At 38.2% G+C, this 16,723-nt stretch overlaps 1 protein-coding gene across 1 annotated transcript; it reads left to right on the top strand.

The window, feature by feature from the left end:
• LOC105444387 (organic cation transporter-like protein) lies at nucleotides 1-16,723 on the top strand. Its single transcript, XM_030972986.1, is given in 13 exon segments — nucleotides 1-88; nucleotides 91-110; nucleotides 112-165; nucleotides 2,741-3,022; nucleotides 3,867-3,970; nucleotides 5,572-5,726; nucleotides 7,124-7,193; nucleotides 10,041-10,182; nucleotides 10,661-10,755; nucleotides 11,502-11,710; nucleotides 13,431-13,539; nucleotides 15,917-16,126; nucleotides 16,484-16,723. Coding segments are annotated over 13 exon segments (1,623 nt in total). The 5' UTR covers nucleotides 1-15; the 3' UTR covers nucleotides 16,584-16,723.

Genomic DNA, 16,723 nt, shown 5'->3' on the forward strand with positions numbered 1-16,723 from the left:
TCTCCGATAAATGAAATGGCTTTTGATGATATACTTCTAACTGTAGGAGAGTTTGGTACCTACCAAAAGATCACTTATGCATTGGTTTTTATGTTTTGGTTCCCAGCTGCAGCCAATGTTCTTGCTGTGGTTTTCTTGGCAGGTTCGTCAGACCATTGGTGCCAGGTAAGTTGAGTCAAGATCAGCAATTTTCGTAATACCATCATGTGCAGGTCTGAATAGGATAAATTTATGTATATACAAGCTTTTTGCGATTGTTCTTTATTTTCGTTGGAGAAGGACGAAAAACAGTATAGTTTAGTTTATGTGTTTCGAGGAGACATGTTCATAAAAGTATTCAGGTACTTCACATGATCTTGATTTATAGAGAGTCTATCTACAATTGACGGAACTATGTACATTGAATGATCTATATTTTATGATATTCTGAGTAAGCAATAATTATACAGTAGGCTTATGGTTGTACCATGTGAGAGAGGAGAATTCTACTTATTGTTGTATTATATTGATCTCACCACTGTGTTTCAAGTTTAATGACGATTCAGTTCTTCCCTTCAATGATTGCAAATAAAATATATTAAGTTATTTTGAAGAAAAAAATAGGTTAAAGAAGATGCAGAATAACATATGAGAACAACCAACAAAGTTGTATTTAACAAGCCTAGTGTATTGCTGTCACATGGATAGCTTAATGTGCCTTTCTTATTCTTTTATAAGACACGTCGAGAAATCAAGTAAAAATGTGCGGGAGCATTGATTTGGCTGGCAACAATCCCAAATTATCAGGAAACTCAGTTTTGTTAATTGTTTCCTCGTAGATATGGCATCATAAATTATTTCGGATTTATTTGTCCTGCGGTATAGGCCGACGACACGAATAAAATGGTTATCGTTCTATTGAGAATTAACGTTGAGGTGCATTTTAAAGGCCGGCTGTACTAGTTTGGCCAGGAGGGATTAGACCACACAGCGTGGTCAATGACAGGTGGCTATCTCATCTACTCAGCTCTCAATTAACATAAGAAAATATGATCATGGGGGACCAATAGTCACCGATTGGGCATTGTGTTCTAGATAGAGGGAGCAAGTAGCTACAAGTAAGTGGGGCTTGAATATTCAGAAAATCAGGATTGTAAATCTTGTTTTACACAACAAAGCTAAATGAGTATATCTTTTGAAATATGAACTAGGCCCATATTCATTGACTCAAATTTAGTACAACTTTTAAATTGTTACTTTCGGGAACGAATAAAGGTCATCGTTGTCCTGTGATAACATCCTTTCTGTCAAAAGGGTGAGCCTGTAGGTTAAATCTAGGGTCTATTTACTAACAACACAACTTTGTCGTCTGGCCTACTTTTTCGTGAGGACCATTAGTATAATTTCGGAAACTCCAATAGACCTCCCGAATCTCTCGAAAGGCTCTGGGCCAGGGGTTCTTCTGCAAAACAAAATAAGTGCCCGACCAGAAATTATCTTAATAACAATATGATTTTTTTTTTAAATCGGAAAATGCCAGTTTTGGGAGTCTAATTCCTGCATTTCCTCATTTTATATCCGTTCAGAAACATTTTCTCTGGACACCTACCTCATCTCACTATCTCCTAATTTCTAGAATACCTCGCCCGCCACTGTTTCCCCTAATAACAATATGATTTTTTTTTTAAATCGGAAAATGCCAGTTTTGGGAGTCTAATTCCTGCATTTCCTCATTTTATATCCGTTCAGAAACATTTTCTCTGGACACCCTACCTCATCTCACTATCTCCTAATTTCTAGAATACCTCGCCCGCCACTGTTTCCTTTGCGACGTGTAAACATCCTAGTGTAAAGGTTGTAGCGGTTGTCCTAGGTTGTCAAAACAGTGAAACTAAACAGAGCTAAAGCTAGATAAGGCAATATAGATCTAACGAGGTAGATATTTATCATGCAATCTGTTTTATATTCAGTTATTGTTGTGGCGTTAGTCAATAGAGCCTAGATTTAGCGTGCAGGCTGTACATTTAATTTATTGGACCAATATTTCACAACATGATATTCTATTTGCTTGTCTTCAACACTTTTACACGGTTATTGCCAAAACTAAACTATGGTCCTAATAAATCAAATGTTAGTTTTAAATTAACCTTTAACCGGTGGAGGTCTCTGGTGGTACAATACTTGAACTTAAACAAGTACAAATAGAAAGAGGTGATTTAAAAACTATTCAGAGTTTCAAACAAAAAAATCCCACCAATACCCAGTGGAGGATGGTCGCACGTGATCGATACCAGAGGTTTCACGTAACAACCCTCCCTCCTGCGGATCCTCCCCCATTTAAAGGGTTTAAAGTGTTTTTTCTGTTAGCTTCGCTAGAGGGGAATCATCGTATTAATCGGTTTGTTGACCGGGAGAGAGGAATGAATGGGAGGAGGTCTTTATATCTTCCTCGTTCGTCATTCTCCCTCTTCCCTACATTTTCTCTACTGTTCTCCCCTCCTTTTTCGGGGGTGGGGGGGGGGGGGATTCGATAGAATCGGGGTCGTGCATCTGGCCATCTACGCCACTGAAAAGTAATGTTCTTTACTGCTATACCAATTTACATCTCCCTTATGCGCTTATTAATTTATCGTCCTGCAAGTTAAGAAACGTGATCAAAGTATACTACAATAGAAATTTGCATATATTTTGTATTTTGATGAATAACACTAAACTGTAACAAAAGATTCGGTTTGAAGTCAATTTTTTACTTCTTGCATAGGTATCTGAATGGAACAACGCTGACTGCACTGGGTTGGGATTAAATGAGAGCGATTGCTCATTCTACAAAAAATATCTCAGCATTCCACATTCCGTAGCAGACGACGATACGATTGTATACGATCAATGTCACAAGTACGATGTCTCCCAGGTATCGTTTAGTGATGCGATGGCATACTTTTCGGAAAACACCAATCAGAGTGGATCTCGCTATGACTTCATGTCATGTGATCAAGGATGGGTGCACGACAGGGCGTTATCAGCATACACCCTTACCCAGTCGGTAGGCATAAAACATCTATTTCTTATTATTCCTCCTTCTCCTACTCCTTTTTCTCATCTTTCTTTTACTTCTTCCTCTTCTTCTTCTTCGTCGTCGTCGTTGACGTTTTCTTCTTCTTCTTCTTCTTTTTCCTCTTCTTCTTCTTCTTCTTCTTCTTCTTCTTCTTCTTCTTCTTCTTCTTCTTCTTCTTCTTTTCCCTCTTCTTCTTCTCCTTCTTCTTCTTCTTCACTCTCATGTTGTAATTAATTAAAGTTTACATTTCTTGCACGATACGTGTTGTCTTTTCATTAGACGTTTATTGATTATATCAGCCCTTCCTGGCATGTGGAAGATTGGCTGCAAAGAGTGATTTGATCTAGCATGTGTTTAATAGCAATAATTGTGCCAGAAATTAACGGTTGATTTGACTAAATTCATATTTGAAGATCTGTTAATGAAAGGGAAGTGTCAGCTATTCGCCAGAAAGTGCTGGCAATTCAATATGCAGAAATGACTACTGATTATTTCTAACCAAGTGAGAGTCAAACTTTCAATAGAATATCTTTAAAAAAGAGCTTGATGATGAAAGCAATAACCTTGCCTTCCAAATATACATTTACTAATCCGGCAAGCCATTGCTAACAATTTTGAAAAATACATTATTTGGTTATGGTAAGTGAGCAGTCATTATGATAAGAATACATATATGAGCTATTTATTATCTGGAGAGGGATATGGGAAATTTGTATTTCTTCATTTCAAGGCACTTTCGTTCATCTAAAGGTTAACCGAAATGCGTAAGAAATTGTATCTACATCAGCAATGAAATGACATAGTTGTTGATTTCTTTTGGATTTCCTTGCAGTTTGACCTGGTTTGTGACCGGAAATACCTGATCAATCTGTCTCAATCCATCTTCTTCATAGGCGTACTCATAGGCTCTGTCCTTTTTGGTGCAATTGCAGATAGGTAGGCCTAAGGTCAACACTATTAAACGAAAAGTCAGTGGCTTTATAATTGTGTTTTTGATATAACAAAGAACGAAAAAGAAAAAAATTTCTCGAAAAAATGTTCTCTTATCAGTTAAAAAAAGGTCCGATTTCTAACCTGAATATGTTTTGAAAATAATGTGTGCCCTTCTGGCTCGAATGACGGGTGAGGAAGCGCGGGGCGGGGGCGGGGGGAGGGGCACTGGTGTGGAAGAAATGCTCTGTGATGGGGGAGATGGAGTAGGGCAGGGTTTTTCATGAAAATGTAATAGCATTGTCGGTTAATAATTGTCACGATATGATTCATGATAATGAAAATAATCCGTTTTTTATTTGGGCATTTTTTGATACATTATGTATCTAGGCGTTTCCCAAGGACTTTGGAATTTATTTTACCTGTTTTAAGCTCCCTCATTAACGCACAGTGCATTCAAGAAAGAATTATCTTACCATGTACCCACTCACTACACCTGGTTTACAGTTTGACAAAGGACGTCATAGTCATGACAGGGATTCAAACAGCGCGACACCTTGTAATTTACAGTCCGGTGATTTATCTTATCCGCATCCCCTTTATATGTTTCCATTCCTCAATGTCGTGCTATCTCCCCCTTTTAGATTTGCTTCAATTCGATTTTGGGGAATGGGTGGGGTGGCAAGCGCCCCTATACCTTGCTCCATCACTGATATTTCATCACAGATACGTAGAATCTTGTGGATATATCCAGTGGCGGATCCAGGGGGGGGGGGGGGGGGGCCGGGGGCCCGCCCCCCCCCCTTGAGAAAAAAAAACCATGTAAAAACACGTGATTTTTACCTTTTTGGGGGGTTGGGTCCCCCCCTGGTGGTCAAGGGGAGTGCAAATTTTTAAATTTTCGAGGACCCCCCCCCCCAAAAAAAATGTGCTCACTACCCCCCCCCCCCCTCCACTGAGCGACTTTTCAAATTTTCGGGAGCAAAAAAAAAAGAGAAAAGTTGGGCCCCCTCCCCTAAGAAATCCTGAATCCGCGCCTGGATATTTCACTGGACTGTGGGTCATATGGTTTGCAGCTCGAGTCTCCTTGCAGCATAATTCCTTTGACAAGACATTAATCTGCAGGTGTCACTCTCGATCCAGGTTAAGTTAATGGGTACCCGTTAAGAAAAAATTCCTTGAATGCTTTAGAACCTTATCATGGAGGCTCAGCTACAGCCGGAGCAACAATATGATACTTTGTATTAAGTGCAGTAAAGTATAGTTACTGTACTATATAAATGGACATATTATCAATATATTCATTGTTATAATCATTATTGTTATTATCATTATCATTATTATTGTTATTATCATTATCATTATTATTATTGTTTATATCATCGTTATTATTATTTTATCATTACTAGACCTGTTAATATTCTTATTATTGTTATTAATATTATTACTTTATTATAATTAATATCATTTGTCCTATTATTGTTATTGATATTATTACTAAACTAATAACTACTACTATTATTATTTAAGACTCTGGTACTCAGTGCTAGTACATCAGTTTCCTCATGAAGAAACTCTAATCATGTATTGTTTATCTGTGTTTGTAGATATGGAAGAAAAATAACACTCATCATCTCCAATGTTCTCGTGGTTGTATTCGGTGTCGGTGCTGCTTTTTCTCCGAACTACATAACTTTCGTCGTGGCGAGGACTTTTCATGCTGCAGGATGTTACGGGATGATTAACGTCTCCCACTTGATAGGTTAGTTAGAGCTCACCAAAGCCTAGTCTTTCTTACTTAGTTGCTATATACACACCAACGATACCGACACCAAACAGACAAAAGACCTCCAATCGCCAAGAATCGGTCGGTGCGGAGTCAGTTTGGGCGGTGTGACTGTTAGGCACCCCCCCCCCCCCAACAAAAAAAAGAAGAAGATAATTTGGTTGTCATTTGGTTGTCATTTTCGGCCCGCTTGTATTATTATCATTTGTTTATAATTATATAGATATTAATTTTCTTTTTGGGGGAGCAATCTTAAACGCCAAACATACCATTTTATGCATATTGCAAGGATCAAAATGTGTCCCGTCGCCAATTTGGTCTTTTCAGTACGCAATTATGTCTTTATATTATAATATATAAAGATTTAGAGTAGAGGAGGGAGTTTTTGGTCAGATGGCAACTTTCGGCGGGTCTGTTTTATGCATGGTAACAGTAGCGGATCCAGGGGGGGGGGGGGGGTGGACACAGAGGACACGTGCCTCCCCCCCCCCCCCGGCCAAAAAAAAATATGTTAAAATCAGCCCTAAACTCGCCCAAAATATACTGAAAAACAGGGACGTGCCCCCCGGTCAAAAAAAAGTTATTTCTAATTTAATTATAACAAAAACAAAAACAAAAACAACAAAAAATGCCAATGGCCTACCTGAATAGGTGTCCTTACCCCACCCCCCCCCCCCGCAAACGGAGCAAAATGTCAAATTAAAAAATTTCGTGACCAAATAAAAAGAAAAAAAGTGTCCTCTTGAATGAATGGGGGCACCTTCCCCACATGCAACCAATTTGGAACCCAAATATACGTGTGTGTGTGTGTGTGTGTGTGTGCGTGCGTGTGTGTGTGTGTGTGCGCGCGCGGGTGTATGTGCGTGTGTACGCGCGGGTGTTTGGGTGTATGTGCGTGTGTATATCAATCTTGTAAATAAATTGCAACATGGATTCGTAACTTTTACAAACTCAATATTCTGTGTTCTTTATTGGTTCTATACATTTTTCGTTTGATAAAAAATATTTTCAGTTATCACACAGCATACGTAACGCCTTTATACACATCATTGGCAATCACCCTATTATTGTTCAATTAGGTTCCACTCTGCTAAAATTCTAAAACGACTAAAACACTTTCTACTAGACATGTTCTGGTGGCACGCATACTGCTCTCACTATCATTGACTAACCGGATATTCAACTTAAACTTTAGACTGAACACTATACCTAGGTCAGAACCTAAGCTAAATCGTTCGAATAGGGCTATATCATGAAAAGGTTCTCCCTGTCCGAATTATGGTTCTCGGATCTAATAGATTTTCTACATTTTATATTTATTTTTATCGGCATCAATAAGTTACCAGTCTGCGGTTTTCCTATTCTTTTCATAGGTACCGAGTTCGTGGGTCCATCGAGACGTGCATTTGTTGGCATCTTCATCTCCGTGTCGTTTTCCTTGGGGTATCTTCTACTCACCTTTTATGCGTATCTGATCAGAAATTGGCGCTATCTTCTACTAACACTGAATATGACCTTTGCCCTTTTCTTCTTCTTTTACCCGTGAGTACACCTCGTTCTAGGATTTCTTAATTTTGACTGACCTGTTTTTTAAGATTTCTTTTATCGAAATAAACAGCTATATCAGGGTTTATCATCATTTACTTCTTCAGACTCCAAACTTCTAGGTACAAGTTTATTGCATTTATTCAAGACAAAAATTAACGTCGACCTTTTAAAAAAGTGCTGTTACCTCTCTATCGCCATTCAAAAAGAATGAGACTCCTATGGGTTTTGTTTGCTGCTTAACCCTTACGTAACATTGCTTTCCACTTGTTTCGCTTGATCAAACATGAACGATTAAAGACGGAAATATTAATGTAAATACTTCTTTTCTTCACAAATAGTTACGTTTAAAGCAGAAATTAGTGCTGGGCGGAAGCAATGTTTTTCATCAGGAGTGGTGTTTGGAAATACCCCGTGCTAGGCGGGCCCGCCCGGCGCCGCACACCGTAGCTATGACGCTGATGTCAACAACAGAATGTCTCGGCAAATCTTTAAAAAGTATGAAAGATAAAAACAAAATTTATGACAACACAATAGTCAAAATTTTATAAACAATCGAGGTATATGTGGGATATAATAGTCCATTTACTTGACTATCATTTCAGGGTTTGAGGGGTCGAATTAGTGCTCGGCACTTACAGTCATTTGACAGGACATTAATCTACATTGGCCACTCTCCACCTAGGTTTAAATTGGTACTTGGCAACTGCTGTGGTAGTAATAAGAACAGCATGGGTGCTGGAGGGGCATCGCTCGGTAAAAAGAAATGTATTCGTATTATTAATATTATTGGTAGTAGTAGTAGTAGTAGTAGTAGTAGTAGTAGTACACGGGGACGATGGGCGATTCGCCCCCGTGAGCTCCATAATCGCCCCCGTCAGGTTGCTCACGGGGGCGATTGAAAAATTAAAAATCGCCCCCGTGGAATTAAATAATTAAAATAAAGATTATCTTTTCTGATATAACTTTAACACAATATTGAGTATCAATTTTCAAACCTCAAACCAATGAAATGGAATTTAGATGGCGCTTTCTCTCCCATCTCTATAAGTATTACCGATACAAACAACGGAAGCTCGCAGTACAGCTAGTGCGGCCCTCAGCAGTGGCTATACTGCGCCGGTAGTACCGGTGTGCACGCTGACGCCCAATATCTGCTGGAGCTGGAGACGATCGCGCAAGTAATGAAACATGGAGAAGTTTTTCGTTGTGAAAAGTGTGAATCCTCTGAAATCTGGTTATTCTAAAAGGCCAGCAAATAATGTAACTCGACCAGTAAATCAATATTGAGAAGGAGATCACCAAAGATGTTGCAGGGTGTAAAGTTGTGAAATGTTTTATTACACGGCTTGACGCAACCCGTGTTTAAGGAGTGAACCATTCCATGTTGTGTAAAGTCGTTACACAACGAATTTGCAGTGCACACACATGTAAATCTGAGATTGTTCATTAATATTATGTTATTAAATACAGTTCGCAGAATCATCTGTAAATAACTATGTTAAGCATTTACAGTCTATAAAAAATAGTTCCATAAATTAATATATCTCTGTGTTTGGATCAAGCAAAACAAATGCGTTTCCGGAAGCGAGAAAAAAAATATGGAAAGAGGGGAAGGTCGAAATCTGTTTACGTGCAATACTTTTAGTGTACCGCGAGGACAACTATATTATGTCAAAGTCATGTTAATCCAGATAAGGTTATTCGAGGAATAAACTTTCAGATTCATATTTAAATCCCAATAAATAATTTGTAGTCAAAATTAAAAATAATAAGGTACAATCGACATGTCTACGGGTGCTTCCACTAAACGACATGACTTGAAAAAATAATAGAAAAGCACGCACGTGCCACGAGGACAAAATAAGAATAAGATAACAGCCCAGTATATCCATCTTTCGAAACTAACTACGAGGGTGGCGCTAATTTTCTCTTTCGATTCATAATTAAATAGAAAACAGGATTAGCTCAGAGTTTTTATGTCGACCATTACCATTAAAACCATTTTTTTCTTCTTCCGCGAAATCAGGGGGGGGGGTGGTCTGGTCTAGGTCTCTACTTTTCTGAAGAGGAGTGTTAATTACTCTTGTGTAATAAGATTGACAAGGTCTTCATGTCTTTTGTCCTTCTGCTATTTATTCTGAATAGTGTAGTTGTGTTTTGTGGCCAAGTTTCTAGTTCGACATCCCCCCCGCGTGAGAACAGTGAAGATATATATTTTCAAGCTCAAGTACTTCCTTATTTCAGCTTTTAATCCACTACAAAGGCGATATGGGCGCGACAAAAAAAATTAACAAAATAGGCTAAAGTTCAGTCGATTGCAACGGTTTTTCCCTCTGGCATTCACGAGTGTTCATAAAATTATATAATACTTGTATATGTTTAAGAGAACTAGTCCTAACGAACAAAGGAAACTCCAATTTGACTTTTTTTTTTTTTTTTCAACGGCTTTCAACGGCTGGTTCAAATTATCTAATATTTGTGGTGGTACACAAGTCTTAGAAATCGTTATACTTATGGATATTTCAGCCGTCTCTGAACCGATTTTGATCAAACAAAGATGATTTTTTTTTATATTCAAATTGTATGTTCTTTCAAATTTGAGAATCAGTTTTTCATTATCTCACAAACAAATTATTTTGTGTAGTGCCCTCTACAACAGAACTCAACTATCCCTTTAATATACGATTACTTGATTAATTTCTAATCAATATTCTTTTTTTTTTTTAATTCTTTTTATATTAGCTTTATCACTGAATCTGTAAGATGGCAGATCTCTAAAGGTCGATATAAACAAGCTGAAATAAACATTAGAAAGGTCGCTAAGATCAATAAGGTTAAACTCACAGATGGATTCTTCGGGCAACACAACTTCTACAACTCCAAGGTATGTAACATATAATATGTCATATTAATTCAAGGTTCTCAGGGAGACCTAATACTTACTTATTAAGATACTCACTAAGACTAAATACTGACAATGCTACCTTGGGTGACCATGGCATATTTTCAGTGTTAGTATTGTTATTATTGCTTTTATTATTATGATTTTTATAATCCTTATTATTATTCTAATATTATTATTAATCATTCATAATATTGCTGTTATTATTATTATTATTAGTAGTAGTATTAGTATTAGTAGGAGTAGTAGTATGAGTAGAAGTAGTAGTAGTAGTAGTAGTAGTAGTAGTAGAAGTAATAGTAGAAGTAGTAGTAGTAGTAAGAGTAGTAGTATTTTCATCAATATATGATGGTGATGATAATGATGATGATAATGATTATTTATTATTATTATTATTATCAGTACTATTATTGTAATCAATATTAACCATTGTTTTTGTTGCGCCAATTTCCCTCCATAGCACGGACCAGGTGACACGAAACGTGATACGAATCTTACCGATCTCTTTCGCACACCTGTCCTTCGAAAGAGAATGTTTGTTTTGATAATTGTTTGGTAAGTGTGACATTGTGCAAATAATGGATGTGAACCTTAATAATGAATCTGTACATGAAAACCAATATTTCATGAAAAAATGTGGATTTGAATGGAACAAAAAAATGTAGTGAAATCAATTACAATATTTATTATATTTTATTTTATTTTATTCAATATACTTATAAGCTTCTCCATTGCGGTATGAGATTTTATCCTGTTTTGAGAGAAACTTCTTTAAAAATGTAGGGCATGTCCACATGAGTAAGCCCAAATGTCAATAATGTCGAAGAGTTTTAATGCTTTAACAATTATCCAGTAGCTAATGATCCTGGCTTTATTTCGTCATGATATTGGCTCGTGCGTAGAACTAAAATCAGGAGGATGGTGGTTGTGTAGATTTCCATATCTTATAAACCGCTCAGATTCGTTGAGACGTAATTCGATTGTCTTCGATTTTGAGCCGATTCGGCTTTCATTCCGACTAGAAGAGTTTAAATAAGTGCACTAGAATTCCGGCTATTAGTAGTCTTATCATGATTTAGAACCTAAATCAAGAAGGATGGTGGTTGTTTAGATTTTCATATCTTATAAACCGCCCTTTCGACGAAAATCGTATCGAGGGGGAATCTTGTAGTATGCACCGGGCTTTGTACCCTGCTCAGTCTCTGCTCTGCTCAACCGTCGTTCCTCCCTGCTCATTGCTGCACCCCATCATGTTTGTAGGGCGTTTCATAATAATTCCTTTACTAAAATTCACCGTATAGGATGACCAATAACCTGATCTACTACGGCTTGCATCTAAGCACTGGCAGCTTCGGAGTCGATATCTATCTGAGTTTCGTCATCTCGGGCGTTGTCGAGATCGTTTCAGTCGTGCTCTGTGTCCCTTTGATCGAATGGATTGGTCGTCGATACAGCATGATTGCTTCCTTGGTGATTGCCGGCGTGGCGAGCTTTATCGTCATGTTCGTCCGTAAGTACACTCGTACCGTTACAGGGGCATAGCTAGATGATAAGTACACCCACAACAAAAAGTGAGTCACCCTTACTCAAATTGATGAGTCACTGGTTTGTCCGTACAGCGAAACACTTGAAGGATCATGTGAGTCACTATGACTCGATACAACAAACCAGTGACTCATCAATTTGAGTAAGGGTGACTCACTTTTTGTTGTGGGTGCATCATGACATAGACCCCCTACTCCCTAGGCCTATCACACACATACCATACCATGCCAGAGTCACTGTCCACATTTGCAATGGAAAATATATCCTAAAATATCACATTTTAGCGATGTAATCGGTGGTCCCGCTACCCGAATCTGAAAAATCTACTTTGTACGCACTAAATTAAGCCTTAACTTGAGATTTATTTGTCACCCATACTGTCACGAAACAATCTTGAATTAATTCGTTTTACATCAAATAACAAGGATCTAGGATTTTCGTTGTATAAAACAATGATGCAAGATCATGCATGTTTTCATTCGACACGGCTTCGTGCGATACAGTAGAATCTATACACTATGAACATGACTGACAATGAGAGCGGACAAAATATACAGTTCCTCAGGTAGACAAAGGAACATCCCTTCACAGCTATTATGTAAAAAGGTGAATATGCATGTGACACCTGTTCTACACATTTTTACATAATAGCAGTAAGGGATGTTCCTTTGTCTACCTGAGGAACTGTATATTTTGTCCGCTCTCATTGTCAGTCATGTTCATAGTGATAGTTAAGTTACACACAGCCTCATCAACTCGAGTGCGGATATCGTAAAATGAACGCATGCATCATTTGTATAATAATCAGAAGATTCAGCCCACGAATCCAGTCATAAAAATCATCGTTTAAAACCATATGAATAATTATGCGTACCAATTTTTCACTAGCTGCAGTCAAAACTCTTCTGAATCCAAGATATAAGATGGCGACGTCGCGTCGTCGATCGGGAATTCAAATATGGCTCGAGAATGCGCATTTTGGATGACGTCACGAAAGCATGCGCGCGCATGCATACAGCCTCACTTTCAAGTTGACTCACTTTTTTCTTCTAAAATGCTCTTATGTCGATCTTGACTCATTTTTTACGACCATGTGAGTCAGTCGAAGCATTTTGCAAATGCGTCAGCTCATGATTGACACACTGGTGAAATATAAATGAGTCAATAGAGACTCATTGGTTGTTACTAATGAGTCAATTTACACCTGACTCACGAAAATTATGCTTAAATGTGTCAAATGACTCACTTTTTGTTGTGGGTGTAAGATGATGTGTATATAAGCAAGTGATGCAATAACATCAACAGGTTTTTTCTTATATCACTTATTAAGCTATTTGGTTGTTGAACTGGTCACATGTTTATTTGTACATGGTTTAAACGGTTAGGCTTGGTACAAAATAATGGTTAGCTTGGGTGCATCAATCAAAGGGGATGTTCGATGCTCGTACGTACAAAGTACTCTAATTAACATGGCTTGAGCCCAGCTGCCCTAAAACTCCAGGGATAATTTTTTATCAGGTACCTGTTTGCTACGCCTGGGTGGAGAGTGGCATGTGTAGATTCTTATTTTGTCAATAGACCTTAGTTTTGCACGAAATGCGAACTATTTGATCCAAAGTGCATTGACGTATCAGCTACACCATGATCCTGATGATACCTTTGCATCTATGTTTCTTTTTTCACAGATGCTGGTGCGGCCAAAACTTCAATCGCCATGGTCGGAAAGTTTGGAATCGCTGGCTCCTGGGCTATTTGTGGAATTTATGTCATCGAAATCCTACCAACTCCTACCAGGTAACTCGTCAAGTAGTTTATACTTTATACTAAAAGGTTACAGACCGGAAATCATGGGTGTCAATCCCCGGGGGGGGGGGGGGATGGGGGGGGGGGATATATCCCCCCAATATTTCAGGTGGGGGGATGGCCTGTACAATCATCCCCCCCCCAATAATTCACCATCAAATTTTTTTTTTTAAATGAAGAGAAAAATTAATGGTGAGAGTCCAATGAGAGTAGTTAATAGTTATTACTCGCAAGATGACCACCAATATGCACATTTTGCTATCTCATTTCCATAATACATACATATATACGAAGTAAATAAGACAACCGTATATGAGACAACAATAAATTGAATTCTCGCTCATACGGCTTCATCAGGAATTGATGAATTTATTCAATTTGTTCAATCAACAGCATCATAGAAATGCAGTGCGCCAAATGCAAAGACGGAGCATCAAAAGCAACGAGCTAAATGTTCAGCGCGAAGCACAAAAGTAGCAATCTCCAATGCACATCAGACAATCCTGGACAGTGTAAACATAGATGAACTCTGTGACGATTTCGTGATGAGATCGGAGACAAGGAGAAAGATTTTCGGACATTAGTATGACTTATAAAATAGTTCACTAGTTGTTATGTTGTTTACGTTCACCCTTTTAAAAATTCACGTCATTGTATCTTTATTTTTATTTTTTTCACTCATTTTATTTCCTGATATTTCCTAAAAACATTTTGCATTTTTGGAGAAAGATTATTATGTCACAACTTATTTGTAACACAACTTATTTTCAGTGGGGAAACTGAATTCAGACAAGGATTATTGTAGAGAACAGTACAACGAATCGTCTTCTTTCTCTAATAATGTAATAACATGTGAAAGCTTCCGCGCTTCGCGCAGGAATGGGCAAAAATGATTTCAGACAAGGATTAAGAGTCGAGAATGGTACAAAAAATCGTCTTCTTTCTTTCTTCCGCGCTACGCGCGGGGGAGGGGGAACTTGATTCAAACATTAATGATTAAGAGTCGAGAATGGTACATCGAATCGTCTTCTTCCTTTTAATAATCTAATGAAACGTAACAGCTATCGCGCTACGCGCGGAGGAAGGGGAATTTGATTCAAACAAGGATTAAGAGTCGAGAATGGTACATAGAATCGTCTTCTTTTAATCTAATGAAAAGTCAGAGCTTCCGCGCGACGCGCGGTGGAAGGGGAACTTGATTCAAACAAGGACTAAGAGTCGAGAATGGTACATCGAATCGTCTTCTTTCTTTAATAATCTAATGAAACGTCAGAGCTATCGCGCTACGCGCGGAGGAAGGGGAATTTGATTCAAACAAGGATTAAGAGTCGAGAACAGTCCAACGAATCGTCTTCTTTCTTTAATAATCTAATGAAAAGTCAGAGCTATCGCGCTACAAGCGGAGGAAGGGGAATTTGATTCAAACAAGGATTAAGAGTCGAGAACAGTCCAACGAATCGTCTTCTTTCTCTAATAATTTAATGAAACGTCAAAGCTTCCGCGCTTTGTGCGCGGGGGGGGGGGGGGACTCCCCCTCCCTGCACCCAAACCCCTAGAAACCGCGCTTCGCGTGCTCACTACCGCCTCCCTAAAATTAAATCCTGGCTACGCGCTTGGGAGGGGTGCAACTTGCCACACGCTTCTACCACTTTGGTTGCTTTGATCCATTGTCGAAAATATTTTGGCACCTATCATCCCCCCAACCACGGATACAAATCGACACCCTTGCCGGGAACATAGTTCAGCGATATAGGTGCTACACTCTCCGCTTTACCCGCGGATTTTTAGAACCACAAATTATTCCTGTGATTGATAGAATATCGAGACCATATTTGTTATTCTAATATTGCAATAAAGGTGTCAGCGTGGCTATTAATATCTGGCAATTATAATAATAACAATTAACTCTAATGATGGAAATTATGAAAATGATTTATAAATCATGTACACAAAATACGTGTAAGATGAATGACACTGACAATGAGGCTCTACAAATACGACATAAAGAGCCAACTAACGAAAGTACGTACTATTCTGCATGAATTATAAAGTTCAAAAGTAGACTCGGGGTCAATCGACTTGGGGTCAGGCGACCCCAAATCAATTTCAGGGGGGTACTCCCATTGCTGAATATACATATATATATATATATGTATACAATTCTTTGAAATGCTGGAGCACCGTAATGGCAGCACAGCTAAAGCCATGGTAATAATCTCCAAGTTTGGAAGAGTAACGTAACAAGCACTATATAAGAACTGAGTATCATTATTATTATCATTATATAGTGTTCACTTTCTGTGCTAAGAAAACAAGGCCCTGAGAATATCACAAAATGTGCATCCCTTCTGCTATATCACCATAACAGGAGTGTTGGTATTGGAATCTGCTCCATGGCATCTCGCATCGTTGCTATAGCAACCCCTCTACTGCTGCTCCTCTATGATGTATGGGCGCCTGGTCCCCTTGTTCTCCAGACCATAGCTGCTCTGGTGACGGCTGGATTGTGCTTTATCCTCCCAGAGACGAGAGGCAAGAAACTACCAGAGACTCTTGAAGATGGTGAAACGTTTGGAATGTAGGTGAACCAGTTATTATAATAAAGAAAGATACATATTTAGGTCTTTTTACTCAGAGTTGTCACATTAGTGTTAATTATGCTCTTCCTGGATGCCATGCAATGATAAATATTATTTCCCAAAACATTGCTGAATACTACAACTGGGTTGACAGAGGCAAATGTGGGTATTACACACAAAAACACGTTTTCGAAGGATTTAATCATCGAGTAAATGTTACATTTCCAAAATAATTATGCAGATTCATGTTAAGAATGAATTCCAAGCGACTTATAACTTAAACGTAGGAAAATTTAACATATTCTAATATCAAACGCATAATTTTTGTTTGTTTTTCTCACAATCATCATTTCCAGAAAATCGACAGAAGAAATTCAAAGCATGGACAAATTACGGTGCGTCTGCAACATGAACCAAAGTGGACAAAGAATGACGAAATCTATTTTACATCGCTGACATGATTTTGTACATAATGACACAATCAAATACCCACGCGATAATCTAAAAGAAAATGTATCATTATAATTTTGATGGATTTGTTTTTCTTCTTCTCGCTGCAGCAGGCCTGAATCAATATGTTACTAAGATTTATGACG

Source organism: Strongylocentrotus purpuratus, unplaced genomic scaffold, assembly GCF_000002235.5.
Source record: "Strongylocentrotus purpuratus isolate Spur 01 unplaced genomic scaffold, Spur_5.0 spur5_contig_864, whole genome shotgun sequence".
Classification (NCBI taxonomy): domain Eukaryota; kingdom Metazoa; phylum Echinodermata; class Echinoidea; order Camarodonta; family Strongylocentrotidae; genus Strongylocentrotus; species Strongylocentrotus purpuratus.